This window comes from Choloepus didactylus, chromosome 9 (assembly GCF_015220235.1).
Source record: "Choloepus didactylus isolate mChoDid1 chromosome 9, mChoDid1.pri, whole genome shotgun sequence".
NCBI lineage: Eukaryota > Metazoa > Chordata > Mammalia > Pilosa > Megalonychidae > Choloepus > Choloepus didactylus.
Window position 1 is genome coordinate 22663006 of NC_051315.1, and position 19177 is coordinate 22682182.

Here is a 19177-nt window from a genome sequence, read left to right on the forward strand (position 1 = left end):
AAAGGGGAAGCTCAGAGTCACATATGTCACCAGAAGGAAAGTTGGAGGTCAAAAGATGGGAATGTATAAAACTGAATCCTATGGTGGGCATTGTCCATGATTAACTGTACAAATATTAGAAATCTCTTCCATGAACCAGAACAAATGTATGACAATACAATTAGAAGTTAATAATAGAGGTGCATATGGGGAAAAAATATATACCTATTTGTCCTAGTTTGCTAATGCTGCAGAATGCAAAACACCAGAGATGGATAGGCTTTTATAAAACGGGGGTTTATTTCACTACACAGTTACAGTCTTAAGGCCACAAAGCGTCCAAGGTAACACCTCAGCAATCGGGTACCTTCACCGGAGGATGGCCAATGGCGTCCGAAAACCTCTGCTAGCTAGGAAGGCAGCTGGCGTCTGCTCCAAAGCTCCAGCCTCAAAACAGCTTTCTCCCAGGACATTCCTCTCCAGCAAGCTTGCTCCTCCTCAAAACATCACTCACAGCTGCACTCACTGAGTTCCCTCTCTCTGAGTCAGCTCATTTATATGGCTCCACTGATCAAGGCCCACCCTGAATGGGCGGGGCCACGCCTCCATGGGAACATCTCATCAAAATCATCACCCACAGCTGAGTGGGGCACATTCCAAGCAAATCTAACCATCACCAAAACATCTGCTCCACAGGACCACAAAGATAATGGCATCTGGGGGACACAATACACTCAAACCGGCACATTCCACACCCTGGACCCCAAAATGACATTATCTTTCCAAATACAAAATACATTCATTTTGTCACAATATCACAAAAACTTAAATCATTTCAGTAACAAAAGTTAAGTACAAAATCCCATCAAAATCAATCATAGGCATGGCCAGTCCTAAGGCATAATTTTTCTTTAGCTGTGGATCTGTGAACTTAGAACAAGTTATGTGCTCCCAATATACAAAGGAGAGACATTCATAGGATAAACATTTCCATTGCCATAAGGAGAAACAGTAAGGAAAACAGGGTTAACAGGAGCAAAACAGTTCCTAAAACCCGCAGGACAAACTCCATTAGATTTCAAAGTCTGAGAGTCATTAACAGAACAATGCTGCATCCTTGGGGCTTGAGAGAGCGGGAGCCTAACCCTTCCCAAGGGCCTTTTTGGCAGCTGTTTCCTCTCCAAATGCTTGGGTGAGTGCTCCAACATATCCACACATTGGGGAGACCACCTTCTCGGCCCCACCCTCCTCAAACCTCGGGGCAGCTCCTGGATTCCCTTCCATCTCCGGGGCACACACTCAACCCCTTCAGAACAGTGTGGTGACAGCTAGGCTCTCCCCAATTCCCTGGAAATGTGCTCCACCCTCTTTGGGACCTGAGGTGGCAAAACTCTTCTAGAGCATCGAGGCGGAAGGCCCGCCCTCGACCTCCAGGGCAAACTCACCCTTTCCATGCATGTGGGCTGCTCCACTCTCCCAGCCCGAGACATCTTGACTCCAGACCTCAACCTCCATGGCTCTGTCTTTGAAGAAATTTTTCCTTCAGTTTGTTCCTTGTCTGTCTCCTCCAGTCCAGACCAGCAATGGCTCCATCTATAAAGATCTCACAAAAATTCTGTTGGCTTTGCATGAAGCATGCAGGGGTCAAAGCCATCAGACAACAGGAGTTTCCACAAATCCTTTCTGCTTAACTCCTTATCCAATCTTGGCTTGTCCTCATGTTGGGCTGTAGCTTCTGGGATTCTACCTACTGGAAGCCCGTGATTTTCCAAGCCATCAACTTCTGGTTTCTTTGAACCCAAGAGTTCAGTTCTAAGTTTATCTCTTTCTGCTCGCATTTTACTATAAGCTGCAAGGAGAAGCCAGGATACATCCTCCACACGTATTCTGGAGATCCCCTCAGCTAAGTATTCCAGGTTGTCGCTTTCAAATTCTTCCTTCCATCTGACACCAGGACTCAATTTTGCCAAATTCTGTGCCATTTTAAAACAAGGATCACCTTTCTTCCAGTTTACAACATATTCACCATTTCTCTTCAAGGCCTCATCAGAAGTATCTTTAGAGTCCATATTTCCACAAACAGTCTCTTTAAAGCAGTTTTGGCCTTTTCTATCTAGCTCCTCACAATTCTTCCAGAAACTCCCCATTATCCATTTAAAAAGCCGTTCCAACATGTTTGGTATTTGCAAACTCAGCAGCAAAAGCACCCCACTTCTCTGGTACCAAAATCTGTCCTAGTTTGCTAATGCTGCAGAATGCAAAACACCAGAGATGGATAGGCTTTTATAAAATGGGGGTTTACTTCACTACACAGTTACAGTCTTAAGGCCACAAAACGTCCAAGGTAACACCTCAGCAATCGGGTACCTTCACCAGAGGATGGCCAATGGCGTCCGGAAAACCTCTGTTAGCTGGGAAGGCAGCCGGTGTCTGCTCCAAAGCTCCGGCCTCAAAACGGCTTTCGCCCAAGACGTTCCTCTCTAGCAAGCTTGCTCCTCTTCAAAACATCACTCCCAGCTGCACTCTGTGAGTTTCCTCTCTCTGAGTCAGCTCATTTATATAGCTCCACTGATCAAGGCCCACCCTGAATAGGCGGGGCCACGCCTCCACAGGAACATCTCATCAACATCATCTTCCACAGCTGGGTGGGGCACATTCCAAGCAAATCCAACCAGCACAAAAACTTCTGCCCCACAAAACTACAAAGATAATGGCATTTGGGGGACACAATACACTCAAACTGGCACACTATTGCAAACAGTAACAAATGTAGTGTACCAATACTACAAGTCAACAATTGAGGGGGGTTGGTTAGGGATATGGGAGGATTCGAGTTTCCTTTTCTTTCTTTTCTTTTTTTTCTTTTTTTGTCTTTCACTTTATTTCTTGTCTGGAGTAACTAAAGATTCTAAAAATTGAACAAAAATTAAGTGTGTTGATGGATGCATAGCTGTATGAGGGTACCAGGGGCAACTGATTGTACACTTTGAATCTCTGGATAATTGTATGGTATGTGAACAATCTCAATAAAAATTAAAAAAAATATATTATCTTATGGCAATATAACAAAAGCTGTCACCTCTAGTCCTCACCTAAATGATGGTTTATTCTTTCATTTATTGGATACCTTCAACGTGCTTGACATTGCTTTGGACACTGGGGACCCAGCACGGGCAAGACCAGCTCATGTGGTGCTTACATTCAAATGAAGGGAGGCACACAGGAAACAAACATGATAATGACAGACCCTAATAAGTATTAGAAAAAGAAAGAAACAGGGCAATGAGATAGAAAGTATCTGGGGTCAGAGACAGTCTCTCTAAGGAGTTGACATCTGAACTGAGACCTGAGGATGAGGAGCCCATACTGAAAAAAGGCAAAAGAAGTGCATCTCAGGCAGGTGGAACAGCAGTGCAAAGGTCCCGGGCAGGAAAGAGCTTGGTGTCTTCAAAGAACAGGCAGGAGGCCAAAGAGCACCATGGGAGCTAGGGGATGCAGGGCCTAACAGACCATGTTTGAGTCTGGATTTTACGCTACGTGGGATGGAAAGTCATTGGAGGTTTTGAGCAAGGGAATAACTCAATCTAAGATTTAACATATTCCTCTGACTGCCAGATGGAGAACAACCCATGGGGGTGGGGGGTGAGAATGGTAGCAGGGGACCAGCTTGAAAGCTTCTGCAGTGGTCCCCATGAGAGACATTGGTAGCTTGGACCAGGTGGTGGCAGGGGGGATGGGGAGATTTGGGCCAATGAAAAAGGAATTTGAGTAGAAATAATGGAAATTGCAGGTGAGTTGGACATGAGTATGGAGGAGAAGAGGAATCACTCTTAGTTTGGCAGTGTCTCTCTCTGACACTCCTGCTCTGGGAGTTGAAGACGAGTGATTCCAGGCATCCTGGATGCTAGATTCTGGAGCCAAACCCAGAGTCCTGGTCAGGACATTCCAGAGATGCGTTCTGGCATGCATGACCTAAGATGGAAAGGCCTGAAAAAAAAAAAAGGTGGAGAAATGTCTTGTTTAAATAAAATTTCACATGGAGGAAGATAGAAATAACCCTTGAAAAAACATGGTCAATCATTGTTTCTTTAACTTTCTCATTTTTGTCCAACCTTTACCTCTCCCTAGGACCTCAGGCTGAGGGATGAGGAAGGCTGGGACAGAGGACCTAAGAGAAGGTGGAGGGGAAGCAGTGAGGGGAAGGGAGAGCAACCAGAGGAGGTTGGGGGGAAACTTCCTGAGCTCATTGGCACTTGGTAATAAAAGGATTATCTGGGCCATCCTTCTCACCAGCTTTGCCTTTGTTTATGTCTGTGTCTAGGAGTGACGGTGCAAGTCCTTTCCACAGTTCCCGTTATGTTTAACTACTGGGTGAGTGTGAACCCTCAAACCATCTTCTTGGTGGGTGAAGGCTCATGTCCAGCTCCCTATCAAGTGGTCAGATGCCTCAAGCCTTGAAATTGGTTCCACTGAGTCCCCCACTCTCCTCCCTTTTAGAAATTATTGGGATCCCTTTGCTTCTCACACCACAGTCTCATCCCAGGCCTGTCTTCTCAGCTAAGTCCTGCTCTAGACTTGCATTGTCCAGGTCGGTAGCCATGAGCTGCATGTCACTACTGAATGTGGCTAGTTGGAAATGAGATGTGCTGTAAACTTAAAGTTACATTTGTGACATGCATTATATTTCCATTGCACAGCACAGTTCTAGACCCAGCCTCAATCTCCAGTAAAACTTAGCTGTCTGGTGACTCAATCCTGAGACACCTCAATGTCCTGCTAGATAACTGACAAGCTAATTTGTCCTGAGTTGAGAATAATAATGGCCTAATGTGTTTCCTTTCCCAGGGAAATATACAATTCTAAGGGGATTCCTAGAGTTGGACGTCTTTCTCAAAGTGAATAAATCTTGACTGCTAAAAGTTTCAGGCATGATCGCAAGGCAATGGAGGAAAATTTTTGTACACAGCCAGGGGTGGGGTAGGGATGGTGGTTTCCTGGCATCCTTTAAATCTTACACTAAGTACCTGCTCAACTAAGTGACTTGGTGTTGTGATTTAAGAAACAACGGAAATACCACCTGTTCACATCTATTTCCCCCACCTATGCTCATAATTCTAGTATTAGTGATTCAGCCTTTATCTGTCACTATAATGAGTCACTATTTACAATAAGAGTGCTGTTAAGACATCAATATGCCCAGATTTATCATATTGGGTACCACAACCAGGGCTGCAGGAGAATACCAAATTCCCAACAGCAGGGTAGGGGTGGGAGTGTATTGAAAGGAAAGCAAACAGTGAAGAAGGGAGATTTAGAAGAACCAAAAGCAAACATCATCTGGCTTGGCATTTTGCCAAGGCCAACCCCAAGTATCACTGCCAACAGGAGGGATGGAGAGAAGGACAGGCAGGGAGAACATCCCATAATGAGGGGGTCTCAAGGAGGTGACCAATGGTGACATTGGGCACTTGGCCAATCCCAGCCTCCTGTGTGGGGTGAGGCTGCCTCAGTGCCAGGGTCCTCAGGATCCTGCCTGCAGTTGGCTGTGTAGCCAATCCTCACTCCATGTCTAGGGTTAGGATGTGTCTGCCCCTTCTGTTGATAGCTTCTGTTTTTCTTATTAGCAGTTTTCTTTGCTGCTACAAAAATCAGCTTCTGGGTCTTCTGTGTCTAAAGCATATGCCACTCTTGTGTTTCAGTTTTCTGAGGAGTTAAAACCACTGATAGTGATAAAAAAATTTAGCCCAGGGGAGGTGTCGTTCACAGTAAACATTCAAAGTAGTGACTTTGAACCCTGTGGTTCTCCCTTTCATGTCTTGACCAGGCTAAACCTCAGGACACTTTAGACCTGTGCCAGTTTTTAAACAACAACCTAGCTGCCACCGTTGCCAGCTACCCCAGGAGGTTCGTGGGTCTGGGGACATTGCCCATGCAAGCCCCTAATCTGGCCATCAAGGAGCTGGAGCGCTGTGTGAAGGAGCTGGGCTTTCCAGGGGTTCAGATTGGCTCCCACGTCAATGAGTGGGACCTGAACTCACAGGAACTCTTCCCAATCTACGCGGTGAGTTCCCTGCGCTTGCTCACTCACCCAAGGTGCAGCTGCTGACCACCAGGCCGGGACAGGCACTGTGCTGGGTGCTGAAGGGAAGAGAACTCCACTGGGGAGGGAGACTGAGAGATGACACATTGGATGTGGGTAGGAGGTGTGGGAAGAGCTCCCAAAAGGAGTGGGCCATTGTACAGAAGATGGACAGACAAAATGCTTCATAGGCCATCCCTGAGACGACTCAGAGAAACCTCTCTTCTTTCTATCCCCCTTGCTCTCCTTTATAAGCTTTCATTTGGAAGCCAAATTACTTTTACCACAGCCACTGTGAGTAAGAATCATGTTAATTACATGCAAAGGAAAAGAAATGTATTTATTTTTGCTTTAGATGAAAACACATTTATTAAAACTATGAAATAATTTTCAAGAAATTTTGTGGCAAATACAGAAAAGTATAAAAAGGATAAAAAGGAAAACAAAAATCATGCATAATTCCACTGCTGAAAGATAGTTAGACACTGTTATTGTTTGGATTTGTCTTCGTTTGTCTATACCTATATTTTAACAAAATTGGAATTCTATGCATGTTTTGTATCCTAATTGAAAATTTCCAACCTGAAAGAAAATTCTCAGAATGCCTCATTTTTAAATAACTGCATAATCTTTTAATATACTTATATGTTATGGTTTAGCCAATCTTTATTAAGATACTGTCTAAGCCATGTCTTTTAAAAATGTTTAATAAAAATACATAATGAAAAATAATGCCATCAAAATTAAATGCCATTTAAAATTTGATGAAACTAGATGGAATGTATAAGTTATTGTACTATATCCTTTACAACATTCTATTATACTTGAAATGTTTCATAATAAATATATTTTAAAAAAATTAGTTCCATCAGTTTCTGACATATCGAGTCCCATAGTCATCTCCATCAGTCTTCCTCTATCTTTTCCACTTCTTTGTGTTACTAAACCTGCTTTCCTCACTAACAGCATTCACGATGCATAATCACTTTTTTAATTCCTTACTTTCCTCCTAGAATTATATTAGTCTTGCTTTCTTTGACTTTCATTGCAAAGGTAAAATCTTTAACTGTAAAGTAAATAGATGGTGGTGGACGAACTAGAAATTCTGGTCACTGATCATCTCATTCATTCGTTCAATATTTATCAAGCTCTTGTAAGATGCAAAAATTTTTCCATGCTTGTATCCATGGAGATGGCCCATAAGTTGAGGGCCTGTCTGTGAAATTGCCTCCTAATGATCTGAAAGATTTAATGTTCCTCTAAATATTGAACTTCCTGAAGCATATTGGCTGTAATGGCTTAGCTGATGCAGTGAATGTTTTCATCATTCTGAGGTGCTTTGAAAGAGGATTTACTTACTTGTGCATCCAAGTTGTTCCAGCACAGTGTGAGAGAGACTTCAGCTGCAAGTCATTTTATTATTCATTGGAATTGGGTTTATGAATTACTAAAGGGCTTAAAAAGCAACAGCAGCCTGTTAAGAGTCCAAATGGGTACTTTCATCTGTATGACTAGCTCAACCCAACAATCATTCTAACGAGGCTGTTTTGGGAGATATCAACCTCTGAAGGGATTCAGAGAGTGCACCCTGGCCCCAGTTGACTTGTGACATCTTGGGATTGATAGTGCATTTGATTAGTAGGCTTCCCTACCTCACTACACTCTAACTTACATCAATAACACATGCTGAAACAAATGAGAGGAATTACTGGGATGCCAGCTGGACTTGTCACTAAAAGGTGAGCCTGGAGCTCCTAAGCACCTAACTGTCCTCCTTAGCTCCTAGACCTTCCTTCTTAGTAAGTGAACCCAACAATATAGGCTCAGATAAGTCTTCAGGTACAAAAATGACTTTTACCATTATGAGGCAGACAGAGTGGTAGTTCTAAAATGCCAGGCTCTACCATTTAACAGCCATAAAACCTGAGTAAGTTATTTAGCCTCTATCTGCCTTAATTTCCTTCTCTGTAAAATGAAGTAATAATAATAGTGCTCATCTCATAGAGTATTAAAACAGTTATAAATGTAAATTCTCAAAAGAGCTTTGGGAAGGAGTAAGTTCTCCATTAATGTTACCATGATTTTGAGTATGAAATATCTTTTTGTGACTTCTTTTTGCAACCTTTATAATGCATCACATTTAGAAGATGCTCAAAAATATTAGTTGACTTGAATAGAAATGAACCATCACAGGCACATAGGAAAAAGTTTTATCCTCATGAGGAGTCAAATGCACTGAGATGTCACCACCATGTGCCCTTACTAGGCCCAAACCATCCCAAGAACTCAATATTGTCTTTCTACCCTACATCCATTATCAGAACCCTAATAGCTCCTCCCCTCTCAAAAGATTTATATCTCTTCTGCTTGTTAGAACCTATAGAATTAGAAGACTGTTCTCTAATCTACCCTTTGCCTGCCATTTCCAAAATCCCCTGTAGTTCCAGAATTGTTTCTTCATTTGAAAAATTCTCATGCATCAGCCAAAATATTTCCCTTCCTGGGGTATGTGAAGGTATGATGAGTCAGTCATTCAAGCACTGCAATATGGTTGGAAAGGAAATGCTCAACAGAAAATCTGTTTTGAACTTTGATAAACACTAAAATTCAACACCTTTTGAGGGAATTTTTTAAATTTCCTATTTTGAAATAATTTCAAATGAGTAAGACAGTTGAGAAATACTACAAACCCAATACAGAGAACTCCAACATGCTGCCACCCCACCCCCAGATACCCAGATCCACCATTTTAACATCTTGTTACCTTTCTCATATCTCTCATCTATCTATCTATCTATCTATCTACATCTATCTATCTATCTATCATCTAACTATATTCAGAACATTTGAGAGCAGGTCGCACATATCATACTCCTTGAACACATAATACTTCCATGTATATTTACTAAGAACAAGGTTATTCACTTATGTAATTACCTTAAGTGCAGTTATTAAGTTCAAGAAATTTAACATTGATATAAATCTTACATTCTATATTTCAATTTTTTCTTACGTCCCAATGATATCCTTTTGAGCCTTTTCTCCTCCATTAGATTCCATCCAGTGTTATGTATTGCATTTAGTTGCCATTATCTCTTTGTTTATCTTTCTTTTTTAAATTGTGGAAAAATATATACATCATAAATCTTCCCATCCTAACCTCTCCCAAGCATACCATTCATTGGGATCAGTCAATTCACAGTGTTGCAGTATACGCACCACAATCCATTACCAGAACCTTTCCCTCATACCACACAGAAAGCCTACACTCATTTTGCATCAACTCCTCATTGCCTTGCCCTCCACTCCTAGCAACCTGTGCTCTAATTTCTGTCTCTACCAATTTACACATCACCTGATATTTTCTTTGTTGTTACCAGGGGCTTAAATTTAACATCCTAAATCTATAATGATATCATTTGTTTTCATACCAACTTAACCTCAAGAGCACACATAAAATTAGTTCCTGTTCCCCTCCATCCTTCTACCTTTATGTAGTTCTTGTCACAAATTACATATGTATACATTATGAGTCCTAAACCTTTGATTTATCTTTACATTTTATGTATTTGTCTTTTAGATCCTGTAGAAAGTAAAAACTGGAGTTACCAAAAATACAGTAGTACTGGCATTTATATTTACCCATGCAATTACCCATACAGGAGATCTTTATTTCTTCATGTGGCTTCAATCTAATGTTTATTGTCCTTTCCTTTCAACCAGCCATAGATGTGAAGGTCTACTTCTGAGACTCAATTCAATTCCATTTGTCTATATATCTATTCTTGTGACAGTACCATGCCGTTTTGACCACCAAAGCTTTTTGATAAGCTTTAAAGTCAGGAAGTGTAAGTTCTCCAACTTCATTCTTCTTTTCCCAGACGGTTTTGGTTATTTGGGCTAACTTACCCTTCCAAATAAATTTGATAATTGGCTTTTCCATTTATGCAAAAAAGGTGTTGGAATTTGAATTGGGATTGCGTTCAATCTGTAAATCCTTTTGGGTAGAATTGACATCTTAACGATATTTAGTCTTCCAATCCATGAACATGGAATGTCCTTCCATTTATTTAGGTCTTCTTTGACTTCTTTTAGCAATGTTTTATAGTTTTCTGTGTACAAATCCTTTATATTCTTGGTTAGATTTAATCCTAGATATTCAATTCTTTTAGTTGCTATTATAAATGGATTTTTTTTCTTGATTTCTTCCCCAGATTGCTCATTACTAGTGTATAGAAACACTACTGATACTTGCCAATTTTCTGAATTCATTTATTAGCTCTACTAGCTCTGTTGTCAATTTTGGGAGGACTATCTATATATAGGATCATGTCACCTGCAAATAAGGAAAGTTTTACTTCTCCCTTTGCAATCTGGATTCCTTTTATTTCTTTTTCTTGCCTAACCGCTCTGGCTTGAACTTCCAGCAAGATATTGAGTAGGAGTGGTGACAGTGGGCATCCTTGTCTTGTTCCAGAACTTAAAGGGAAAGCTTTAAGTCTTTCACTACTGAGGATGATGTTAGTCATGGGTTTTTCATGTATGACCTTTATCGTGTGGAAATTCTCTTTTACTCCTATTGTTCAAAGTGTTTTATCAAGAAATGATGCTGGATTTTGTCAAATACCTTTTCTGCATCAATCAAGATGATCATGTGGTTTTTTTCCCCTTTGATTTATTGAAGAGGTGGATTAAATTAATTTATTTTCTTATGTTGGACAACGCTTGCATACCTGGGATAAAACCCACTTGGTATGGTGTATAACTCTTTTAATGTGCTGTTGGATTTGATTTGCAAGTATTCTGTTGAGGATTTTTGCACCTATATTCATAAGAGAATCAGTCTGTAATTTTCTTTTCTTGTATCCTGATCTGGCTTTAGGTATTAGGGTGATGCTGGCTTTATAGAATGAGTTAGGTAGTGTTCCTACCTCTTCAACTTTTTGGAAGAGTTTGAGCAGAATTGAAGTAAGTCTTCATGAATTATTTGGTAGAATTCCCCTGTGAAGCCATCTGGTCTTGGCCTTTTTTTTTGTTGGGAGGTCTCTGATAAGTGACTCAATCTCTTTACTTATCATTGGTCTTTTGAGATCTTCTATTTCTTCCAGAGTCAGTATAGGTTGTTTGTGCATTTCTAGCAATCTGTCCATATCATGTAGGTTGTCTAATTTGCTGCCATACAGTTGTTCAGAGTATCTCTTATGATCATTTTTATTTCTGAGGGGTCTGTATTCATATCCCCCTCCTATTTCTGATTTTATTTATTTGCATCTTCTCCCTTTTTTTCTGTCATTCTAGCTAAGGATTTGTCGATTTTATTGACGTTTTCAAAGAACCAACTTTTGGTTTTGTTAATGCTCTCTATTGTTTTTCATTCTCAATTTCACTTATTTGTGTTCTGATTTTTGTTATTTCTTTCCTTCTCCTTTCCTTGGGTTAATTTGCTGTTCTTTTTCTAGTTCCTCCAGGTGTTCTGTTAGGTTTTTTATTTTAGTGCTTTCTTCTTTTTTAATGTACGCAATTAGGACCATAAATTTCCCTCTCAGCATTGCCTTCACTGCATTCATGAGTTTTGATATGTCATGCTCTTGTTTTCATATGTCTCAAGATATTTAATGATTTCTCTTGCAATTTCTTTTTGGCCCACTGATTAAGGGTGTGTTATTTAACTTCCACGTATTTGTGGATTTTCTCTGCCAGTTTTTTTATTTCCAGCTTCATCCCATTATGTTTAGAGAAGATGCTTTGTGTAATTTCAACCTTTCTAAATTTATTGAGTGTTTTGTGACCCAACACGTGGTCTATCTTGGAGAACAATCCATATGCACTTTACAAGAATGTATAAACTGCTGTTTTGGGGTACAATGTTCTGTAAATGCCTGTTTGGTCTAGTTCAATTATCATATTATTCAAGTTCTCTATTCCCTTCTTGATTTTGTCTTTATCTTGTTTTGTCCCACAATAACTTTTTATATTTTGTGTGTCCATTATGAAGAAATATGCCTTTTTCTAGTTTGATTGTATTCTGACTCATAGGAATTAAAGAGTAGAATTGTACATTGAGCGTACAGTACTATTGTGTTCTGTGTTCCCTCTTTAAATTACCCTTACTGAAGATCTTCACTTCTTCACAGTATTCCAATCCATTCTCTCCTGTGTTTTCCTTTCATCCTTGGACCTCCCTTTAGTAATTCTTATAGGACAGGCCTTTTGCTGACAAAATCTGTTTTTGTTTATCTGTATTTTAAACTCTCCATTTTGTGAAGGACAGTTTTACTGGATAAAGAACTTTTGGCTGGTAGTTTTTGTCTTTCAGTACATTAAATATATCATATCACTGCCTTCCCAGCTCCATGGTTTCTGATGAGAAATTGGTCTTTTTTTAGGATACCTTGTATGTGACAAACTGCTTTCCCTTGCTGCTTTCAGAATCACCTTTTATCTTTGGCATTTGACATTCTGATTAGTATGTGTCTTAGAGTGGGTCTACTAGGGTTTATTTTGTTTGGAGGGCATTGCACTTCTTAGACGTGTATTTGTGGGAAATTTTTGGCCATTATTTCCTCAAATATTCTTTCTGCACCTTTTTCCTTCTTTTCACCTTCTGGGACACCCATGACACATATATTTGTGCACTTCATGCTGTCACTGAAATTCCTGAGACACTTGAACTTTTTCTATTCTTTTCTCTGTTTTCTGCCTATATGGTTTCAATTGTCCTGTCTCCTAGTTCACTGATTTTTCTGCCTATTAAAATTTACAGTTGTATTCTGGCATATTTTTAATCTCTACTATCATGCCTTTCATCCCCATAGTTTCTGTTATGTTTCTTTTTATATTTTCAAGTTCTTCTTTACGCTCAAACATTATCTTCTTAATATCTTTTATGTCTTTATGGCTTCATCTCCTTTTATTGGTTTAGAATATTTGTTTGAACATCTTTGATTAGTTGTTCCAACTTCTAAGTCTCCTCTGAAGTTTTGATTTGTCTCCTTGACTGAGCCATATATTCCTGTTTCTTATTTTGGCTTGTAATTTTTTGCTAAAAACTAGGCATCTGATTATTTTGATGTGTTCACTCTGAAGATCAGTTTCTCCCTCTTGTCTAGGGTCTTATTGGTTGGCTTTGTGTTAAAGCTCTTCTTTGATGGTGGGTCCAACTTATTCTGGACCTTTAGCATAGCCATGTTTACCTGTTCGGATTTTCTTAGGTCTTCTTCATCTGTTTATTGCTGTGGATATCAGTTCAATTTTTAAGATCACACTTTTTGTGCAACTGTTTCACCTAGAGAAGACAGCTTACTTTCCTCTGTCCCTTCTCTGGAAATTTTGATCTGTTCTGTTTGTTTTTGTGCACAATTTTATCCCCAGCTCCTATAATTTGTTTAAGTTCTCTCCCTCACTCAGTGCCCCTCTTTCCCTTACACCTTTCAGTTCTGGGACCCATCATGTCTTACAGCAGCCTGGTCTTCCCCCTTGTCAACATGACAACCATACACATCTCCTTAAGCCATCCTTAATCTCTAAATATAAGTAATAACAGTTATATTTTCACCAAAGATAATTCAACTCTCCTGTGTACAACTGGAAATGCACTAATGCTTTCCCCAGAAGAGGATGCAAATCTTTTGTAATATTTATTCTTAAACTTGATATCCCATATCTTAAATACTATGACATAAAATTAATACAATTTTTCTTATATGAAAAGGGGCTAAGAGGGGAAAGAAAACAAAGATATTTGCTTTATGTATACATACTAACATATTCATAACAAAACAATGAAGAAATACTCATAACCACTGTAGTCCTCATTTCTGCAACTGGTCATATGGATGTAACTCATAATTACCTTCTTCCACTATCCACTCCACATTCCCTTTACCCTCAGCAAGTGCCTAAGCTAGTCTTGGTTCTTTGCCTGATGGGTTGATCCAAGCCTCCATTGCAGTTTTCCATTGACTTTAGTCACAGGACATGGTAGTACTAAGTGATGCCCCAGGGAATCTCCTATGTCCCAGTCAAACTCTTCATTCCTCCATATGTGGAGGCAATCCTATTTCCCCTTGGATAATCAGGAATAATCACTTTAGCCAGTAATTCCTGTATTTGCCTGCTGACTCAGAGAGATGATGAGCCCAAAGTGGCTGGGTGGCAGTCTTAAATTCTAGTTCAGTAGAATTATTGTTGTGTCTCCTGATGGAAGCACTCTTCCTTTTGGAACTAAGACTGGGAAAGCAGCAGAGCTTAAGGTATCAGAGACAGGAAGCAAAAAACTTTCTAGTGGATCATTAGGGAAAACAGAAAGTAGTGCCACTCCTATTTCCACTGCTTGATTCCTGGACCTGTGAATACTGGCTACAGAAGAAACCGCACTGTAGAGTGGATGCTAATTTAGAGCATGTATGGCCTCCTGGAGAACAAAGCCCCAGCTCTACAAGGTGCTTCCACCCAGGTGGCACTGTAATTGAGTCTTCAAAAAACCATTCCACCATTCTATCAATCTACCTGTTTCAGAATGATGGGGAGCATGATAAGTCCAGTGAATTCCATAAGCATGTGTCCATACCTGCATTTCATTTGCTGTGAAGTGGGTTCCTTGAACAGAAGCAATGCTTGTGGAATATCATAATGGTGGATAAACCATTCTGTAAGTCCTTGTATATTAGCTTTGGCAGAAACATTGTGTGTGGGGAAGGCAAATCCATATCTGGAGTATGTGTCTATTACAGTAAGAACAAAACCCTGCCAGTTCAATGATGGAAATGGCCCAATGTAATCAACGTACGCCAGAAAGCAGGCTGATCACCTTGGGGAACAGTGCCAAATTAGGAATTAAGCATTGATCTCTGAGGCTGGAGTACTGGGCATTTGGCAGTGGCTGTCACCAGGTCATCCTTAGTGAGTGGAAGTCCACATTGCTGAGCCCCTGCAGACCTCCATTCTTACCACTTTAGAGGGAGCCCATTGTGCAACAAGAGGAGTGGCTGGGGAAAGAGTCTGACTGATATCCACAATACAGTCCACTCTGTCCACTTAATTATTAAAATCTACCTGTGTTGAAGTCACTCTTGGGTAAGCATTCACATGGGACACAAAATCTTCGTTTTTTGCACACTCAGAAATGTCTATCCACATACTTCTTCCCCAGACCTCTTTGTTACCAATTTTTCAATCATGTTCAGTCTATGGCCACAGTCTGTGAATCAGTATATAAATGCACCTCTGGCCATTTCTCTTTCCAAGAAAAATGAACAACCAGGTGCACTGCTCAAGGTTGTGACTTCTGGGGTGATATCCTATCACCACTGTCCTGGAATGTCCCAGAAAGGGGCTGTAGTGCTGTAGCTGTTCACTTTCAGGTAGTACCTGTGTATTGTGCAGAAACATCTATAAACTTGGCCTAAGTTTCCTCTTCCTCAATCATCTGATCATAGGGAACTCCCCACAAGTCCATAGGTGCAGGCTAGGAAAAGGAAGGTAATGTGGCAAGAGTGAGGACATTGGTATTTGAACTACTTCCTCATGTAACTTACTTGTGCCTTCAGGGCCTGCTCAAGGCCAGTCTTGTATAGTCCACTTCCATTAGATGATGGAGTGCTGCTGTGCATACCCAAATTTATGGCTTGGTGGGTCAGAAAACACCCAGTTCTTGATGAGCAATTCAGGCCTCATGGTAACTTGGTAGTCCATGATTAAGCTTTCAGTCTCTATAAAGGCCCAGTAGCAGGCCAAAAGCTGTTTATCCAACAGAAAGTAGTTATCTGCAGAGGATGGCAGTGCTTTGCTCCAAGATCCTAAGGGTCTATGCTGTGATTCTTCTACAGAGGGCTGCCAAAGTCTCCAAACAGCATCCCTATTTACAATTGAAATGTTTGGTACTATTGGATCTGCTGGATCATACAGCCCAAGTGGCAGAGTAGCTTGTACAGTAAGTAGCCTGGATCTGTTGCAGAACCTCCTTTTGTCCAGGGCACTTTTCAGATCACTCAGTAAATAGGTTAGAGTACTACACCCAAATGAGGAATATGTTGTCTCCAAAATCCAAAAAGAACAACTAAGCATTGTGCCTCTTGGTTGTAGGAGGGGCTAGATGCAAAAGCTTAGCCTTCACCTTAGAAGGGATATCTCAACATGTCCCACACCATTGGATACATAGACATTTCATGCAGATGGAAGGACCCTGAATTTTTGTTGGATTTATCACCCACCCACTGACATGCAAATGCCTTAACAATAAGTCTAGACTAGTTTTTACTTCTTCCTCATTAGGTGCAATCAGCATAATGTCAACAATGTAACAGGCCAGTGTGATGTCTTGTGGAAGGGAGAGGCAATAAACTTCCCTATAGACAAGATTATAACATAGGGCTGGAGAATGAGTTGATTTACCCCTGAAGTAGGACAGTGAAGATGTATTGCTGGCCTTGCCAGCTGAAAGCAAACTGTTTCTGGTGGGTCTTTACTAAAGGGTATTGAGAAAAAAAGTATTTGCCATATCAGTAGCTGCATACCTGGTACCAGGAGATGTGTTGATTTGCTCAAGCAATGATACCACATCTGAACAGCAGTTGCAAATGCAGTCAGCTGGCTGATCGTGCTCCAAGATCCATCTGTTTTCTGCACCAGCCAAATAGGAGAGTTAATAGGGGACATGGTAGGAATCACCCTGCATCCTTCAAGTCCTTAAGAGTGGCACTAATCTCTGCAATCCCTCCAGAAATCCAGTATTGCTTTTGTTTTACTATTTTGCTAGGTAGAGACAGTTCTAGCAGCCTCCACTTGGTCTTTCCTAACAAATTAGTGTTCACTCTACAAGTCAGGGAACCCATGTAGGGATTCTGCCAGTAACTGAGTATGTCTATTCCAATTACACATCCTGGGACTGGGGAAATAACCATGTAATGAGTTCAAGGACCCACTGGCCCCACTGTGAGATGGACCTGAGCTAAAACTCCATCAATCCCTTGACTTCCATAAATTATGGTTTGGGTCTCCGGAATAAATAACAGGTCAAAGCCAGTGTCTAATAGTCCCTAAAATGATAATTTTCTTTCCCCATTGCACAGTCACACTGGTAAACAGCCATAGGCTTGTTTGGGGAAGGCAGGGAGGAAGATTAACAGTATAAATTTCTGGCAGTGTAGCAGGGTCCTTTCCCAGTGGATCCACCTTTCCTTCATTCAAGGGGTTCTGGGTCTGTAAACTGTCTCAAGTCTGAGTATTGATTAAGGAGCAGTGACTCTCTATCTTTGTGAGTCAAGTGAGACTTTTGTTCACTTGATCTACAACTCTTCTGCTTATACAGACCAAGTAAGAATTTAGTAGACTGCCCATCTATTTCACTTCTAAGTACCCCATGATCAACTAGCCAATGCCATAGGTCTCTGTGAGTCAGACTCTTCTGATTACTGCTTTGACTTTGCTGTTCATAACAGGAGCCACACCCACCTTGTCTCTGGCAATTAAGTGCTTTAACAACAAGTTTGTCCATGACATTCAGCTCAGTACCTGCCTGACTGAGCGCTCTTTCCTCTTTGTGATCAACTGATTCACAGCAGACTACTCAGGGACTCAGCTGGACACAAGGAGACCCCAGCAATTCCCACCTAGTGTCAGGCTGAATGACCAGATGGCTTGTGTCAAGCCACCCTGCCCCAGATCAGTCCTGAGCCCCAGCCTTCCAGCCCATCACTTCCTTACTTTCCACATACTCAGATTTCCAAGGTGAGGGAAAGGAGGAAAAACACCAGCCCTGACTCCAAGGATACAATCCCAGCAGTCTTTCCAAGGGGAGTGGACCAAGTAGGAGTCAGCAGGAATCACTCTGCATCCTTCAAGTCCTTCAGCAGGAAAAATTTTACACTACATTTGAGTTGCAGACTAGTCCTTGAACAGTTGCTCTCACCAAAGTGTTTGAATGCTAGATGTTTTCTGTGAATAGTTTTTGCCAATAAATATATTAAATTCATCCTCCTCAATGGTAATCCATCAAGAGCCACTTTGCTAATTTTAGGCATCCTTTTTTCCCCAAGCAGGAGCAGAGTTTATCAATAATTCTTTTATAGAGATCAAGAACAACTTTAAAATACTTTAATTTATTTATTCAGAACATATAGACCAGAGAAAGCATTTTCCCTAAAACAGAACTCTGTAAATGCTGGCTCATTCAAGTAACTCTCTCACATTGCTTCTTTGAAGGTGGCTGAAAGGCTCAACTGCTCCCTGTTTGTGCACCCCTGGGACATGCAGATGGATGGACGGATGGCCAAGTACTGGCTCCCATGGCTTGTAGGTTTGTGTCACTTGGAGGTCCAGGAATACAGGACCAATTCTTGGGTTTTTCCAACTATTTTAGTTTCCTCATTGCTAAAGCAAATACCATGCAATGGATTAGTTTAAACAATGGGAATTTATTGGCTCATGGTTTTGAGGCTAGGAGAAATCCAAATAAGTCATTATGGTCATACTTTCTTCCTGAAGATGGGCATTCTGGGGCTGGTTGCTGGCAATCCTTGGTCCTTGGCTCCTCTGACACATGGCAATGCACATGACAGCCTCTCCTGGCCTTGCCCTTCTCCTCCAGTTTCCATTGACTTTCAGCTTCTGGCTGCTCCTCTATAGCTTTTATCTCTGTGACCTTCCCTATAATGCCTTAAGAAATAGGATTATGACTTCTCCTGGGCCATACTTTATCTGAAGTAACCTTATCGATAAGTCCTATTTACAAGAGTTCACACCTATAGGTATAGATCACATTTAAGAACATGTTTTCCTGGGACACATAGCTCCAAACCACACCAATCATCTACGGAACCTTATGATGCCAAAGAAAGAAAATATAAATAATTAACAGGATTGTGAGTAATAACAATGATCATTTATTAAGTCCTTACTCAGACATGTGCTATGTATATTATCTCATTTAATTTTAATCATATCCACACAATGCTCTTTGAGGTTGATATTATAATCACCATTTTACAAAGGGACAAACTGAGTCTTCGAGTGGTAAGGTAAGTTGCCCAAGCCACACAACAAATACATGGAAATGGAATTTAAACATAGATCTGTCCAAACCAAAGCCCATCTTCTTAACCACCTCACTGCACAGCCTCC

At 40.7% G+C, this 19177-nt stretch overlaps 1 protein-coding gene and 1 long non-coding RNA gene across 3 annotated transcripts in view; one reads left to right on the forward strand and one right to left on the reverse strand.

Moving 5' to 3' along the window:
* ACMSD (aminocarboxymuconate semialdehyde decarboxylase) overlaps positions 1 to 19177 on the forward strand; it is a 128813-nt gene that overhangs the window by 29159 nt on the left and 80477 nt on the right. The window contains exons 4-6 of one of the 2 annotated variants that reach the window (XM_037850032.1): positions 4301 to 4350; positions 5804 to 6040; positions 18260 to 18353. In XM_037850032.1, the coding sequence (XP_037705960.1) occupies positions 4301 to 4350; positions 5804 to 6040; positions 18260 to 18353 (381 nt within the window). The remainder of the gene's footprint in view (positions 1 to 4300; positions 4351 to 5803; positions 6041 to 18259; positions 18354 to 19177) is intronic. The other variant, XM_037850033.1, reaches the window with a different exon arrangement.
* The window catches only part of LOC119544579, a 94865-nt gene continuing 92259 nt past the window's right edge, over positions 16572 to 19177 (reverse strand). The window contains exon 3 of the long non-coding RNA XR_005218865.1: positions 16572 to 16678. This is a non-coding gene — a long non-coding RNA (uncharacterized LOC119544579). The remainder of the gene's footprint in view (positions 16679 to 19177) is intronic.